At 40.1% G+C, this 17,578-nt stretch overlaps 2 protein-coding genes across 3 annotated transcripts; one reads left to right on the top strand and one right to left on the bottom strand.

The window, feature by feature from the left end:
- Positions 842 to 4,720, top strand: LOC109829829 (protein YIPF1 homolog). Of its 2 annotated transcripts, none has more exons than XM_020396878.1 (6): positions 842 to 1,068; positions 1,190 to 1,229; positions 1,305 to 1,403; positions 1,904 to 2,063; positions 2,702 to 2,975; positions 4,341 to 4,720. In XM_020396878.1, exons 1-6 carry the CDS (start codon positions 1,015 to 1,017, stop codon positions 4,533 to 4,535), a joined length of 822 nt encoding a protein of 273 aa, XP_020252467.1. In that variant the 5' UTR covers positions 842 to 1,014; the 3' UTR covers positions 4,536 to 4,720. The 2 variants fall into 2 exon arrangements, with proteins under 2 accessions (XP_020252467.1, XP_020252468.1); XM_020396879.1 differs by having other exon boundaries at positions 843 to 1,068; positions 1,326 to 1,403.
- On the bottom strand, positions 5,790 to 8,575 carry LOC109829828 (uncharacterized protein At2g39795, mitochondrial-like). Its single transcript, XM_020396876.1, has 3 exons — positions 8,254 to 8,575; positions 6,700 to 7,073; positions 5,790 to 6,205 (listed from the first exon to the last, which is right to left on the bottom strand). Exons 1-3 carry the CDS (start codon positions 8,515 to 8,517, stop codon positions 6,046 to 6,048), a joined length of 798 nt encoding a protein of 265 aa, XP_020252465.1. The 5' UTR covers positions 8,518 to 8,575; the 3' UTR covers positions 5,790 to 6,045.

Below are 17,578 nucleotides of genomic sequence, written 5' to 3'. Positions count from 1 at the left end.
GTTACATTCATCAGGACAAAATTTTAAACTAAACCCTTTAAAAAAATAATCATCAAATTTAACTTATTTTTAAAATATTTATCAAAATAGATATAGTTTCTTGTCACGGTTGGCTGAAACTAGGTTGATTTCAATAAATATTTTATGAACTAGGTCGACTTTGAAAGGAAAAAAGATCACGCACCCGTACGAGTCTGAGAATTCACTAGAGCATAATACACAAATTAGCTCTAGGGGGTTGCTAATCCCATAGGTATCGTTTGGCAAAGGGTTAAGTGAGGGGTTAAAGAGACTTAACCCCTGCTTAACCTGCCAAACACAACAAATCTATATTAGGGCTAAAGTGAGTTAACCCTCCATAATTTTTCAAACATAAAAAATATAGAAGAGTTAAGTTAACCCCTCTAGAGGGGTTAAAATGAGTTAACCCCTCAAAATGAGGGGTTTACTAATACTCCTATTTAGATGGAATAAGAGTTAACCCTTCTAATTATAAAGAAAATAGTCAAAATCATTGTTATTCCCAAAACACTAAAACTGATCATAAGAGCTAAAATAAAACTTATTTAACGGGTTAATAATTTAGTCATTCGGATTATCAAATGGTCTAAGAACATTAATCCTTCTCTTTAACCCCCTCTTCATTAACCCTTTGCCAAACGGGGCCATAGGGTTCAGAAAAATTTCATTCAAAAATCAAACTTGTTTTGCACTTTTGCCCGAGACGTCGCCGAAACTAGGCCAATCTTAATAAATATCTTGCAAACAGGTCCAACTTGATAATTATTTTTTGAATAGGTGTATTTCAAAAATTTCCCCTCGCCGCACGCCAAAAAGTTTTCGACACGACATCGGCCATACTTCGGATCCCTCGCTGTTCTCTCCCGTTCTCCGAGAGAATTCCAATTTCTAGGGTATTTTTAGCTCCAGTAACCTGATTAAAAGAAAAGGAAAAAAAACCCCCAAGATTTTGTATCAGAGATGGCGATCTAAGAGCTTCGATCGCCTTCTACAATGGAGGAGGGTTATACCAGTCTCCCTTCGAGCCATTTGCTCGGCTCAGTTCCCGTACTCTCTCTCTCTCTCTCTCTCGCGCGCGCGCTCTCAATCCCTTTTTTTATTTTTTTTTTCTTATAATTTCTCGATTACTTGGTTGTTTGAGTGAATTGATTTGAGATTTTGTTTGCAGGCTGTGATTACTGAAGAGAAAAAGCCGACTACAAGTGAAAGTAGGGCTGCGATTCCCGTTTCCTTATTATGTTTTTTTTTTATATTTTTAATTTTTTAAATTTAGATCCGTGAAGTTTGCTGTGTTGGTTGTCTAGGAGGTGCCGCTCCAAATGCAAAATTGCAAATCTTTCCGCCCAACAACGGAGGTTATCAATCCCCTGGGACCCCGTACGGTAATAATTTCTTAATTGTTTTATTGATAATTCATGTTTGCGGAGTTTTCTTCGATTTGAAGTGTAGTTTTAGATATGGCAATAATTTCTCAAACCAACGTCTAATGATTATAATATCTCGAGGAGGCATCTTTTCCTTCATGTTCTTTCTTTTTTGTTTTGATTTCTCGTAAATGTGCCTTGTTCGGCCGCAAAATACTTATACACTTCTTTTTTGCCCCCTTAGGTGATTCACAGTGCATATTTGAAGTTGTCTAATTGAATTGGTTACTGTATCCTTTACTCTAGACTTAGGTTTATGTTTTAACCATGTACTTTCACTTGTTATTCACATATAATTGTATTCTGAAAAAAACAATGCCTGTTAACTAAAAGCATAGCTTTATAACCTTTTGTTTTATTATGTTATATCCAGCCCATTAGTTATGACTGATATATATGTTTCAATTTCTTTGTTCTTGCTTGCTTATGCATGATATTCATTGCTTCTACAAATGCAGATGGAGGTGAACAAACAACAAGCAATTGGAAGGGGTTCTTTAGCATTTCATCCTACCAGCCATATTTCAATGTTGATAGTGATATTGTTGTTGATAGGCTCATTAGTTCTGTGTATCCAACAAATGATTTCTATAGAAAGATTGACACAAATCCTGATATGTGAGTCATTCTCTTTCAATCCTTCTTCCCCCTCTTTATCTTACATGGATCTGCTTATAAATTTAAACTTAAAATGGCAAATATGACGGATTTGAAGTGTAGTTTTAGATATGACAAAATTTTGGATACAAGCGTATGAATATTCAACGGTGAGATAGCTTTAGTTGGGAAGGCATGCAATATGGACTTAATCATGGAATTAATGTTGAACTCCATGAGTAGTATTCACCTTAAAAACGTAGGCAGTCCACATGTAGTTATTAAAATGAGTCTAACGTTGTATTTAATTACCTGGTCATATTCCTTCCTGGACTTATTATGTACTGAAAATCTGAAACTAAAACCCAAAAAAATTTAAAATAAAGCAGACATGAGATTCCCTTCTCTGATGACTATTATTTCTTAATGTTTGAAAATATCACTAGCCCACATATGTAAACCCACTTTACCTACTTTTTACTCCTGTGCTATACACTGCTAACAAATTTTTTCTTCTTTTTCTTGATTTCATCTTTTTGACTCTCTTGTGGGGTCTTGTTTCATTGGATGACCATCTCTGTTATCATCTGGGGTCACTATAACTGAAGATCATTTATTATCTTGTGAGATTTTTTATGTCAAAACTTTGATTTTTGTAGGTATGGCCCTGTTTGGATCACTACAACATTGGTATTTATATTTGCTGCCCTTGGAAATTGTGCTACTTATCTGATACACCAGAGATATGAACAAGATGTAATATGGAGCTTTGATGTCACATATGTGAAATGGGCAGCAAGCATTGTTTATGGCTATGCACTTCTTGTACCAGCTGCATTTTACTTCTTGCTTCAGTATTTGGGAACCAATGCAAGTCTAATACGTTTATGGTGCATGTGGGGATATTCTCTGTTCGTCTTTATCCCAAGTTCTGTAAGTATCCATTTCTGATGGTCATTGGCTTACCATCTACATCTAAAAAGAATGTTAACAGCTTATAGTGGTACGTTGAACAGAGTAGTACTGATAATCTATTCTTTGTTTCTTCGTTATCAATGTTCAAGTTAATACCTTCAGATGTGTAAGTGCATAAGTATTATAATGTTCCTCCACAAATACCATGAAGTTATGTGGAAGTCTTTTTTATTGCTAAACTCACACCTAGGATTTGCATGGAGGCATGGAAAATCTTCTGGGGTCTGGTTGAAATGTATAAAGCCTTTCTTGAAGAGTCCATACAAGAGAAGTGTTATTCATTTAAGCAGGTGGATTTGAAACCTTCGGCTTTGTTTGCTTAAATTTTAAACCAAGGATTGGAAGGGGATATTTAAGCCTAGTGTATCCATATCCATATATCCGACCTCAGTAATCTTCTAGTACTAACCTGAAAAAGCTCAAGGAAGTTGCATCCACTTTATTCAGGTTCCACTTGCATACTTTTAATCTAGAACATATGGTTTTTCTTTTTCCTTTTTAACCTCGTCATATTTGGAGAGACATGTGAAGCCATGACTCCTGGTTAATGGCTTCTGTTGCTTTTTTAATCAATCATCTCTTAGTAGCTTTAGATTTTGAAGAGGTTGTTTATATAATTGGGTTGAAATGCTGTATATAGTTGGGTTAATGCGTTGTGTGACTGTAGCACACACCTGCGCTAAACTTTGAATATTCTAAATGTGTATGGTGAAAGTGCTTGAACTTGTAAATTCAGACTGATGGTTATACTGGTGTAAATCTGCTATATATCTGATGCGCTCAAAAACTTTGATGGGGTAGCATATGTAATTAGCACTGAGGCTTCTTACATGTTCATATAAGTTTCCAAATTTATGCTGTAAAATCTGTATACCTGAAAGCTTCTTCGTATTTGATCTTGGGTGTGTGTGTGTGTGTGTGTGGGGGGGGGGGGGGGGGGCAGTTTAATATACTACATGCGTACAAATAATTTGTTTTGGTCTCGATTGGAATGCTTTCTAATTTTTCCCTCTTACCTTTGGACTTGTGCCGTTGTTGTTCATTAAATATTTACAATTGTGAGTTTAGTTGAACATGTTGAAAACAAAGTTCCCTTCATTATTATCAGACTGACAGAGAATCTGGGGGGCAGTTAACATACTACATGTTTACAAACAATTCTTTTTGGGCTTGATTGGAATACTTTCTAATTTTCCCCTCTTGCCTTTTGACTTGTGTTGTTTTTGTCCTATAAATAATCACAATTGTGAGTTAAATTGCACATGTAGAAAACAAAACCCCCTTCTCTAAGCTGATTGTTTATTCCTTTGAATCGCATTTCAGTTGCTGTTGGTCATTCCTGTCGAGTTCATCCGCTGGATCATCATAATTCTTGCCGGTACAGCATCGTCATGGTTCATCTACGAGAACTTGAAGGTTTACACTGAGGAGAGCCATGACCTCATGGTGTTAGTTGCTAGTGCCTTGGTATTGCAATTTGCTCTAGCAATTTTCGTCAAAGTTTTTTTCTTTGTATGAAGTAATGTTGATGACTTGTCTGAGGCTACCTTTTTATCATCATGTATGAGGAAGCTTTGTGTCATCCCTAATCTGTAGCATATATATATATATTTTGACGGTTTCCTCTTGAGATTTCAGCTTACACAAATATTACGTAGTGTTGTGCCAATTTTGTGAGAGATAGCAACGTTGAGATTGGATGCTTTTCTTCTTGATAAACATTAAACAGTACTTTATATTGGGCTGTAACAGCGATTATGTACGTTGGAAAGTGCTATGATATTTTTTTTAACGTTTAAATTAGGCACAAATTCTTTGAAGTTAAACCAACTTTAAAGGTAAACTCTTTGGTTGAATATTTTTTCCTTTCAATTGAAAGGTAAATTCATATTCCTTTTCTCCTCTAGTTTCATTTGCCTCTAATTACATCTATTCTTTTCCGATAATTTTTTTAGAAAATTCGCTTATTTAATCGCTTCCTTATTTAATCGCTAAGGAAGCGAACTTGAGCCTAAGAGCATTTGAGACTGGTAGAACGAAACTGGAGAATTTTTTTTTTTTAGTTTTACTTATTTATTTATTTATTTGCGGAGGTCCATGATACAGGGGATTGCTACAGCAACCTATTAGGACAAAAAGTTTTGGGTGACACTAGGGGTACACCCCTAACCACAACCTCAACCACACCCTCTCTCATTTGCTACAGTGCACCGGGTCTCACATGAGATTTTAAAACCTGTCATTTTCCAAAAGTTTAACGCGTCATTGTGTGTTAACAAGTTCCATTGAACACATTTAAAAGAACATCAAAAAAACACCCTCAGATTTCTCTCTAACGTCAAAAAACACCCTCAGATTTTTCCTTGCACGCTCATATTCCTTCTCTAGCTCTCCCTCCTCCTCTCTCTAGAGTAGCGTATACAATTATGATCTTAATTAGCTAAATATCTGCTTCCTAGATAAGTACACGTAACTGCGGTCTTTCGAAAATTCCATCTATAAATTGCAATTTGAATTACAACTAGACTCCTTTTCAGAACCGTTTGGCATGTGGCTGTATCACAAGTTCTGTCGATTACCTATATAGTAACTCAACGTTTTCAACATGCACTCTTTATGAGTCAGAAACACAATCTAGTTGACGATGAGTTGAAGGGAAATGCTTATAAAAATAACAATAAAGCAAAATCAAATGAAATAAAATAGTTGAACGAGGACAACAGCAACACACAAAGACCTGCACAACGAAGCTGTTTAGAGCCGCAAAGTATATGACGGAAGAGAATGTACATTGCAGCATCAAGCAAAATATTCAGATGACCCCAACGCTCATTAAAGTATAGCAGGTACCCACGGGTACATCATTCGTATTTGATTACTGCTTACATTGTTAGAATTTTGGATACTACTTTCATAATCTAGAATTGCATTGCCAATGCGCTTGAATACACAACCAACGAAAATAACCTCACATCGTCAAGAAAAATAAACTAGTAAACTTAAAAAACCTCTGAACAGTTGACATAAATCATTTCTCAACAAACTCCTTCAAATTGTTCAGCCAGTGCAAATACTCACGACTGTCTTTGTTGATCATGTACTCATGCAAGAAGTTGGTTGTTATGGGCGTGATGCCTCTCAGCTCCAAATACTTGTGGAAAGCCTTCTGGAGGTTCTCATCCAAATCACTACCAAAAACAGCGAAATTTGTTTATTTACCAAACCATTACACATAAATGCTACACAAAGATATAGGGTAAATTTCTTAAGAATATCATGAACTTTGGAGTGTTTTGCATAAAACTAGCATTAAACTTTTTTATTAGAGATTTTTGCTAAACTATCATAACTGAAGAGTGAAGACAATTAGGATATCATGTAATTCACACATGGCATGCAATCTTGCTCTCATGTACTTTTTATATCTTCTAGAACCCCAAATTTTGTGGATTGATAGCTATAAATAAGAGTAGTTTAGGCATTTTATCCAAGACATAACAACATTAGCAACAAATTTCAATAGTTCATCGTATTTTCCGCAACTATGAATGTTCATGATAATTTTCTCTAATAAAAAAACTAATAGCAGTATCTTTGTGCAGAACCCTCCAAAATTCATGATATATAGTTTAGTAGAACTTATCTAATATTATGCTAGTAGGAAATTGACTTTGATGCTTACTTGAAATCTGGACCTTCATAAGCAAGCATTTCTTGCTCTTTTTCTGATGCATTTTCTCTAACTGACATGGCATCTATTGTAATCTCATCAGGATAAGCAGTGCAGATGAATTCCAGGCTCGGCCCATGTCCTCTGCTAATATTCACAGTCAGTGGGAGGCTAGATTGGCTGGAGCTCTCACCAGCTTCACCTTCATCATCATCATTCTTGTTATTGTTAGCAACGTCCCCATCAGGTTCTTCTCCAGTGACGAGGCTTGACATGGAAACTGTAACCTCAATGTTCTCATCTTTGAATTTCCTCTTCAAAGTGATTATGTTCGTTCCCTTCTCATCTTGGATCTCGAATGGGAATCCTTCTGGTATTTCTTCTACCTATTCAAACAGAAAATGGTTGAGTTGCCCATTTGATATGATTCCTAATTAATAATGTTACAATACATCAGTTTCTATCTCACTGATTGAAGGGGTTGACTATTATTTCATCTAAGCAACTTGAGAGTAGGTTGAATCCAAATTTATCTGCTCATTAGTTCTAAATTGACTACATAGAGTGCTTATATGGAAATTGGGTTTCTTCCATGCAACTGCCTCATACAAGTGAATTTAGACCCGAGAAAGGTATAGAGTCAAACACCATAATTTCTAACTATAATTGTGGGGTGCAAATTCAACAAGTGTAGATGTCGTTTTGCAGAAGTATGATGATACATTAAAGTCCACTTGCCAATTTTGCTATGTGAATTCTGATATGTATCTATGAAGAGTTGGTTTCATCCGTCTAACAAGTAACAACTAGCTTTTAGATTGTATTCTTCCTAGGTCTCTAATACAATAAACTAAAGCCAGTATAATCTTTTGAAAATGATGCACTAAAAATTACAGAAAGAGTTAATTTTCCACAAATCATTTATCTGATAGAGTCTGTAGTAAATAAACTTGATCACAGGCCGAGAAAAACATGGCAATTTCTCTCTAATCCATACTGAATGTGAGCTAGTGATATTTAAAGTTCTAAAAGGAAAGCATTTTCTTCTTGGAAATCTATGTTTGTTACCTCCAATAACTACACAAAGAACAAGATAGAAAACCACAAATTTTGCGTCCTTCTATACAATTCATATTACAGTAAGCTAGTTGGTTTGGTATATAACAAAGGTTCTCTATTACATCTCCCTCTTTTGTGGTTGCAAGATTAAAACTTGGTTTGTATCCGCTGAATATCACCAAACACTGAAATATTCAAGGAAAAAGAAATAATTTTCTAGAGATTAAGGTAAATTGGGGGAAATTTCCTAAAAAATTCCTACTATTTTTAAAAAATGATGAAATGGCCAAATTAGCGTTCTTTTGGTACAAATCCTAATTTCTGCAAAATTACTGGTATTGCTTAAGTTGCAAATGTTCTCTATAGCATTTCCTCTTTTATTTGTTGTAGTTGCAGAGATTTAACTTGAGGTTTATTCGCTGAATCGAGATCACCAACAGAAACTAACAAATTGTCTACAAATTGAGGGGGGAAATGTAGAAAATTTTAGAAAATTGAGAGCAATACCCGATCGTGATCATCACACTCCTCAGCACACTGAATCTCAGATTCGACGACTTTAACAAGCTCAGAATCAGAAGCAGCCTTCAAAGCAAGCGAAGAAAACTGCGACCTTTGAGGAAAAGAGAACCCAAGATCGGTTCTTGATCCGATTGCTCTCTGCAACAAGCGGCCGTCGGAGGTTTGACGGAGGAGAGTACGGCCGAGGGAGCGGGCGAATAGAGGAGCGGCCGACGAGGCGACGCGGCGGAGGGAGGAGGAGAATACCATGGCGATTTTAGGTTTTTTTTGAAGGGTTTAGGGGTTTTTGAGTCTTGGGGGTTTAAGAAAAGGGAATGAAGAAATAGGATGGGTTTCGGGTCGGGTTTCATATGGGTATGACTGTTTAGTAATCGGGTTTGCATCTGTTCCTGCCCCGAATATTTTCCGTGTTGGAAATTTACGCCTCGTTTGGTCGGCGAGATCAAATGAGAATGGAATAGAAGAAAGAATAGAATGGAATGTACGTGGGAATAGAATTGTCATTCCTATTCTCTTGTTTGGATGTGTTTGTAGAATGAAGCTAGAATGAAAATCCCACTCCTATTCTCATGTTTGGTATCACTAGTTCACAAGTGAGAATGAAATCTTATTTCCTAAAAATATCATTACAACAACATAGATTTTTAATAAGATAAAAATAAACATTAACGATAATAACTAAACAATTTTATCGTTAATGTTTATTTTTGCATAGGTTATATTAATCTAGCTATGTTTTATACTAATGCACATGTTATCTCTCAGGTGTATGTTATGCATATGTTATATTAAAGATTTATTTTTATTATCAATAGGGGTATAATTAAAAATTATGTAACTAATTTGATTCTCACTCGAATGAGAATGATCATTCTTTATCAATTCACTTGGAATGTTCATTCCCACAAAATTCTTTATCAATTCACTTGGAATGTTCATTCACACAAAAAGTGAAAATGGTCATTCCAATTTCTAAAAAATAGGTACGTTTAGTATCGGGGAATGAGAAGTGAGAATGACCATTTCATTCCACCTCATTCTTGTTGTGCCTCGAGAAACCAAAACAATCGCCGAGAAAGATAAACAATTAACCAAAATCAACAGCACAAACAATCAAACACCAGATTTTACGTGGTTCGGCAAGATGCCTACGTCCACGGGGCAAGGAGGTGGGAGTTTTCACTATTAGAAATCAAGAGGAACAAACTAGGGTTACAAATCTCTCATAAACCCTCAACAATCTCTCCACCTCGGCGAAGATTCTACCAAACTGAGCCGACACCTATCAAACCAATACCTCAACTGTTGCATCCAGTACGCCATGGCAACGGACTCATGACAACGGACTCCAATCACAACACGTCGAGATCCAAACGGGAGTGCGAACACTCAACCCCAAACCAACTGTGTCTACTCACCAAACAACTGAGCCTACACCGACTACACCAAATGCCTCACTTGCTGAGACCCAAATGGGAGTGCGAACACTCACCCCAAATGTCGATGTCGCTCACCAAATCGGCTGCATCATAAAGACTGCCTACGTATCCTCTTGCCCAAGGAATCAAGCCTTCACGTAGTTCACCCAATGGGCCTCCAAAGGGCCCTCAATCCAACTTGCGCCTGATAGCATCATCAACGACCCCAAACTGAAGCGATCCAAACACCTCCACCTGAGATGTAACAATGGCCGTATCCAAAACATATCCACCAGCTGCATCCAAATCAACCACCTCATCATCTGCACCCATAAATAAATAACTCCCACGCTGTGTCACCTCAGCTGGAATCCCAACCAATGCAGAATGATCTGGAGTATGTGGGAAAATCCCCACCCAATGTGGAGTAGCATCAACCTCCACCTGCTGCGATATCCCTCTGACCTGATCAATACTCTCCACCTGCCGAGAGTCCAAAGTGACAAACCTGCCCAGACCAAACTCAGAAGCTCCCAACTGATAACCGAATGAACTCCTGAATCCCGAATGCACAATCAGATCCAATCTCACATCAGCGATGTGACCAAGTGCTGGGTAGCCAAATATCTGACGCCAACCAAAATCTGAAGCAGCTCCACCAGATCTAACAACTCTATACGCAGCAGTCGGCAACCTCATAAGATGGCCCAATCGTGTCGAAGCCCGAATACCAGATCCACTGCTCGACAACCAATACCGATCCTCCTCCAGAAAAGAACGGCTCACTGAATCCGTCATCTCATCATGTCGCCCCACTGTTTCCTCTCCTTTGAAGTGTCTCCAACTGCCATGAGCTCGGCACCAATGCAAGAAAGGATTCCTACTAGAATAAGTACGACTGGTAACCTTTCTGCCCATACACCTCCTCAAACTGTTACGGACTACTAGGGCTTTATACCAACGGGATTTGGTTGCAACCCAAAAATGCCTAGTACAATCCTCAACATAGGAAACAAAATAACGATTACCTCCCGATGATGCCTCCTCGGAAAGCCCCCCAATGCCTGACTGAACACTTCCAATAAGACCTCTCGATCGATGGATAGAAGTGCTGAACTCCACCTCGGTCTTCTCGCTCATACCAATGTGCTCACAGGACTTCAATCTGCAGGTCATAGCACTCCTCAACAATCTGTGCACGGTATAACCAACAATATATCCCAGCACCAAACAATGCCACAGTCTAGCCATAGAAGTAGTCAGAGCCCTATCAACTACCGTGCTCCCAAGCAGATAATACAAGTTACTCCGCCTGACTCCCTTCATCACAATTATGGACCCCGATGTGACCTCCAAGCGAGAATCCGCCAAGGTCACCCTATAGCCCGATGCCTCCAATACCCCAAGTGAAATGATGTTCTTCCTCAGTTGAGGAACGAACCTCACATCAGCCAACTCCCGGATCATCCCGTTACTCATCCGAATCCGAACGGTACCAATACCACTAATAGGGCATCTGTGATCATTACCCATGAGAACAACATCCCCTCTTTCCAACTCCTGAAAGCTGGAGAACCAATCCCTTCTAGGGCATATGTGGTAAGTAGCACCAGAATCCAACATCCACTCGGTGGAGTCGGCAACATCAACTGACGGAAGAGCTGGGCACGAATAGCCCGAAGAATCTGAATCAGAAACATCGCCACTAGCCTTGGCAATATTCACCTCTGAAGCTTGAATAGCTTTCCCTTTATTCTTCACAGCTTGCAATTTTGGGCATTCGGCTTTCCAATGTCCATCCTCTCTACAAAAGGCACACTGATTCCTACCAACTGCAGGATGCCCCACTCTAGACTGCGACCTTCTTCCACGGTTTGGACTTCTAGCTCTTGCAACCAATGCACCAGCAACCGGCTCGATGGAAGTCTCCTTGTCCTTCTTTCGAAGTTGATAATTCACAAGGGCTGCGGTGACCTCACTATACGAAAGTGATGCCTTTCCATTAATAAGAGTGAGGACGAAGGTCTCATATTCCTCGTCAGGCAAGGAACTCAATAACAACAATGCATTGTCCTCGTCTTCAACCTTGACATCTACATTCGCCAAATCTGCAAGTAGCTTCGTGTAGTGGTTCATGTGATCACTAATGGATGTCCCCTTCTTCAATTGGAAGCGATAAAGCCTCCTCTTCAAATGCAAACGATTTTCGATGCTCTTCGTCAAATATTTGCCCTCTAGGACCTCCCAAATCTTCTTTGCCGAAGTTTCATTCATCACATCATATTTAAGGTCTTGGGTAAGGCAAGACCTAATCACACCACACGCCGTTCTATTCATTTTATTCCAAACCTTTTCATCAATGTCGGCCGGTTTCCCGTCCAACTCCAATGTATCTTCCAAATTTTGCGCATTTAGCGCATCCATGACTTCGCATCGCCAAAGTCCAAAATTATTTGTGCCGTTGAACTTTTCCACATCTATTTTCATAGAATGTATATTCAAACTTTGGACGGCCTTCACACCAGAAGAACCCTCCCCACTTTTATCTTTTTCAGCCATATATCTCAAAGCACCACCAAACCAATGCGGAAACAAACGAGAAATAGATCCAAACTGAAAAAGACGAGATTTTTACTGAAAAAGATCCCACATTTATCACCAAACGAAGCCCTAGTGAACTTCCAAAGCGATCTACTCCTCCAAAATAGCCCAAGCGTAGCCCGGAGCTCTGATACCAATTGTTGTGCCTCGAGAAACCAAAACAATCGCCGAGAAAGATAAACAATTAACCAAAATCAACAGCACAAACAATCAAACACCAGATTTTACGTGGTTCGGCAAGATGCCTACGTCCACGGGGCAAGGAGGTGGGAGTTTTCACTATTAGAAATCAAGAGGAACAAACTAAGGTTACAAATCTCTCATAAACCCTCAACAATCAACTCTCAATCTCTCCAATTGCTCCTAGAATAGAAGCCCAAAGAAAACTCTCTCAATCTGCTCAAATTCGTCCTTGCTCTTAACCCTAAAAAACACCCAAATGGTATTTATACAAATCCAAAACGAAACGGGTCAAAAAACTGGAAAAACTGATATCCGCTTCGTCGGTCGACCGGTCCGGTCGACCGCGATCAATTCCGGTCGACCGGCCCGGTCGACCGACCAGCTCTCAGTAGAAAACCCAAACTCCAGAGAACCGTCGGTCGACCGCACCGGTCGACCGATCTCCTTCCAGACGCACAGGAAGCCTTGTGCACGAATGCGGTCGACCGGCCGGTCGACCGCCACCCGGAATTCTGCTGAACCCGAGATTCTCTGCCAATGTCTAAAGTCTACGCTACCAGAATGGAGGCGGTTGGAGTGCTGTTCGACAGGAGGAGCTAGGCCGACGGACAAACCACAACGTTTCAGAGGATACAAACCCCAAGACAGAGAAAAAAATGTTAGTTAATCCCAAGTAAACATGCGTAGTGATCACTGCGCGAAATTAGTGATCGACGACCGAAGAAATTGATCACTTTTTTGTGTTGACTTAGAGATGAAAAGGGGAGATGAGAGAGGGGATTAAAGTGTCCATTTAGAACCAGTTAGGGATTCCGCAAAGCTCGACCGATAGATGGTATCCCAAAGTAACAAAATGATAAGCAAAGGTGGATTACTGTTCCAGTAACCATGCATGAGGCCCGATCCACCTTTTCTATAACTACATACAGCGAAATGTGGGCTTCACGCACACAGAAGCCCAACACGCGAATCTGATAGAACTGGAGGCCATAATCCAGTACATGGTCTGCGGACGGAGGTATCGGTAGTGTTACTGCTGGGCGGTAGCCGCTGCCACTATCCGACGACTGGTATATGATTTGCGTGATATACGATTATTGGATATGCAGGGAGGTATCGAGGCCTTGATTCACGATTTCTCGCGTACAAGATCAATCCTGACCAAAGAGTACCAACCCATTGTTGAGGAACACACCCAATTTAGAAGGCAAGGCATCTATGATGGGCGGATAAGTAATGTTAGTACCAAACCTTTGGCGCAGGCAATAAGCAGACAACAGTGCGAGAAAGGAGGTATGAGGCAAATGAGAACCATACTTGTATGAAGTTGTTAGGCCTGTAGAAATAGACACAGAACAGTGACGACATGCACGAAAGTTACCACACCATGCACCGTGCAAACAGAATAAGGCACATGGTGTCCGCGCTCCCCTCCGCGCGGGTGCACAACACATAGACCGCTATCATATCATAGATAAGATACACACACACTTGACGTGCATCCGGGATATATGTCTGTTTGCGGGTAATAGATGGCTTGAGGCGATGTACTAATATAAACCGAACAATCATGAATCCTTCAATGAGAGGTTGATATCGCGACATACTTGGGGATATGAAAAAGGGCATTCAAATAGTCGAGACTGATTGACAATATTTGAACAAGTCCAGCAGGAACACAAAATCAAAAAGAGGGCATAAACGGTTGGAGGGGAGAACTATGTTTTTTTTTTGTTTTTTTTTTTTTGGGGGGGGGGGGGGGCTCAACAATAAACAAAACACCAACAGAGTGTATGATAAGTCTAAACACAGAAGCATTCGTGACGATAACGCAACATAAGTCGGCTGAGCATTGTTAACAGCAACCTAACACATACATATATACATGAGAGGCACCCCCTCCCGCGGGGGGGGGGGGGGGGGGGGGGGCATACCTGGCAGTAAGCCAACAATATACATGGCCCTACAAGTCTGGATTCAGAATAAATACCAGAGGTACTTATTACAAAATGCTAGAAGCGCTATGTCAATATCCAAATACAGAAGCCGAAAACCTAATCTTAGCTGATACAAATCCATCCAAGAATGAAGGATGTGAAAACTCAATGCGCCCACACAAAAAAGAGAACACGTTGCGTATACTAAGAAGCCCAAATCCGGAGACCATACTTCATCTTGTTAAATATAAGGCAAAACCAACATAAACACATATAACTTATTTGAGATATGTTTGCAATCAAACTTGTTAGTGACACAAGCTTTTCAGTGATAAAGCGCAACCGTGTGTGCTTGACGTGCTATAGGTTCATCGAGGGTCTTGGTATGAAGAATGGTAACGAATAAATCATCCTTGGGGCACCAAAGATCCCTGGAAACCTCAGCAGACTTCAGGCACCTCTAACGCGTTATGTGAGGCTGGAAAAGTTGGAGATGCTACATAGAAAATGGATTTAGTATGGTTTGTCAACGCTGGTGATCGTATGATTTTAGAGCCTCCATATTACTAAGTTAGTCAACGATATGAGGGGCCGCATTGGAACCTTGGTGGAGGGGTAGGAGAAAAGCAGAGGTGACCCTGATCAAGTAAAGCACAAAGAAAGAGGACACGCCACGGTTCAGGGGTTGGCATCCAGCCGAACTTGTCATCTTAGACAAAAAGAACGCATAAGGACTTTGAGGAACGGACCGGTGGTGGGAGACTGCCCGAGCACCAGCAGTGATATCCTTAACAAACGTGAGGCAACCACAGGACCTTAAAGAGCATCCTGATGAACTCCATCCTGGCGAGGCTCCATCGAGAGAAACTTGCAAACCGCAAATGACATTAATTGCATTCCTGTACTAAAATACTGACAAGCTTGTACACGCATTGTAGCATCAAAACCTTAATCCGATTTCAAGTAAATCTTTTCGCCTGGCTCATCGAGCCTAGCCGACCTCCTTAAGAATGATTTTGTAGGTAGCGGAATCGATCGTCAAATTTTGAGTTTGAAAGTAACCTGTAAGAGACTAAGAAGGGCCTATCTCCAACCGGAACTCTAGTGAGCAAATCTTGTCATGGACTGTCGTGCCGACTCATACAAGTGTGATGGTGCCGCGAGGTAGGAGGTGGGGAGGAAGAGCAAGACCTTGCCTATTGATGGTTAGAGATTCGCTATGTTGCAGACGCAGCGAATTCTCGGTAACTGAGTAGCCAGTATTTGAGGATGTCAAAGCTGTTTAGAGAATGGAAATTATATGAAAAGAAGAAGTGATGTGCTTGTAACTCTACTTTCCATCTTTTTCTTTTATTTTGGAAAACATATATGTCGCCAATTTGGTATTGCTGTGTATATAGTAATATTTTTTTAAAATAAAAATAGCCTATATAAACTACGAGGAAAACAATTCTATAATTAAAATATTAAAAGTAGCTTTGAAAAGTAACTTGGCTTCAGCCTTCAATTCACGAGCGAGTCTGCAGAAGGAGACACGCACGCGAACTACTGAACCAGAGAAACGATGCTGACATACACATATCCATGGCCCATAAAGTCTGAATCAAAGTAAACAATAGAAATACTAGAAAATTGGCAGCATTATATGCAAAGTTGCTAGAGTCTCAACGCGCCAACATTCCAAAATGCAAGTTGGTAACTCTCAGACCAACTGCAGATGTTTCATAGGATTTTTAATCCCTAACCTCACTCTACCCCACAAACAGAACCCAAAGCCAACACAAAACCAACAAAAACCAAACCAAAATACCACTCGGCTACTTCCTAATATTTTCTGGTTTATAGGTGCCGAGAGTTTTTTTTGTAAATTGTGGACCAAGATATCCAAATGCATGTGAATCTAATCAATGATATTGCATATCGTTTAAAGGATATAAAAGAAGTGCAAAACGAATAAACTCACAGTAATTACGTCGCTCCATAGACCTCCATTTCAATACAAATTGCTGTTATTCTATCTTAAACTCATTAAGTCATATCTGTATGTCACGCTATATTGCTTACACATTTTCAAAACTAGCTGAGTGGAAACTTACTTCTTCGCTTGTCACATTCACCAGTTAATCTAAAACATGAGCAAACTCCATCTCTGAAATGGGTGAATCCGTTACATCTCACAAGTCTCTCATATTCAAACTTGGAGATGGAATTTGTGGGACAGTAGGCAATCCCCTCACACACCTTCAAGTTCTTGGTGCATTCCTGATGACTTTCCCGCCACTATTTATAAAGCCAAAGGGGCAGAGCAATTTTCTCACTGTACCCAACAAAATGCGCTCTTCTCCTCCTGGTCGAGATCATAGAGCACAAACTTTCGTGGTTATGGATACGTAACCACGGTCTCCTTCATCTCTGTACCCCGCACTATCAGGCATGACTGTTCAATTCCGTGGATTCACTTTCATCAAAGACACCAAAAGAGTGATAAACTTGTTTCTTCACTCGAGACTCAACGCATCCCAGACTTTCTGCACGATGACCTCTTACTCAAAGTTTCTTTATTCTGCTACTTCCTTCCCACATTTTAGCCGAGGCATATACTGTCTTGCTAGAAGAATGTAATTGCCAGCGTTCAAAGGGTTCAAGTTCAAAAGACGAGCACACGCTTTCTTCACGTTTGACTTCCCCATGAAATCCTACACGCTCCAAGGAGAGAACCCACACAGTGGGACCCGGTTCCACCCGCATTATTTACTACAATCTTCTCCGACGAGGGGCAGTTCATCTGAATTGGCCAGCACGGCCTAGGATATCCATCACATACGCCAGCATGGAGCTCTGGCACGGAGGTACTGGAGTACCCAACAGCCGTGGATGCATCTGATGCAACATATTCTCGTTATCCTTACCTGTACCAAATCCAGCATGACTGCAGGCCCCCAAAACACTCACGAAGGTAAGTAGACTTGGTGAAAACCCCCTTATCTATATCTTTCAAAACAAATGAAGTGCTTCGCCTACCGACAGCCATGAATACGCATATCCGCAGATCATCGGATGTCCATGACGGACGACATCCCTCTGACGATTTTATGGGTGTAAAACTTAGACGTCCTGTCTCTAAGTTTCGCGAAGGTGATTGAGATCAGTTGCTAGGTAAGAGCGAGCATG

The sequence above is a fragment of the Asparagus officinalis genome, chromosome 2, assembly GCF_001876935.1.
Source record: "Asparagus officinalis chromosome 2, Aspof.V1, whole genome shotgun sequence".
Taxonomy (NCBI): domain Eukaryota; kingdom Viridiplantae; phylum Streptophyta; class Magnoliopsida; order Asparagales; family Asparagaceae; genus Asparagus; species Asparagus officinalis.
Note: the sequence above shows the minus strand (reverse complement) of the source record. Positions and strands in the feature narration are given on the sequence as shown.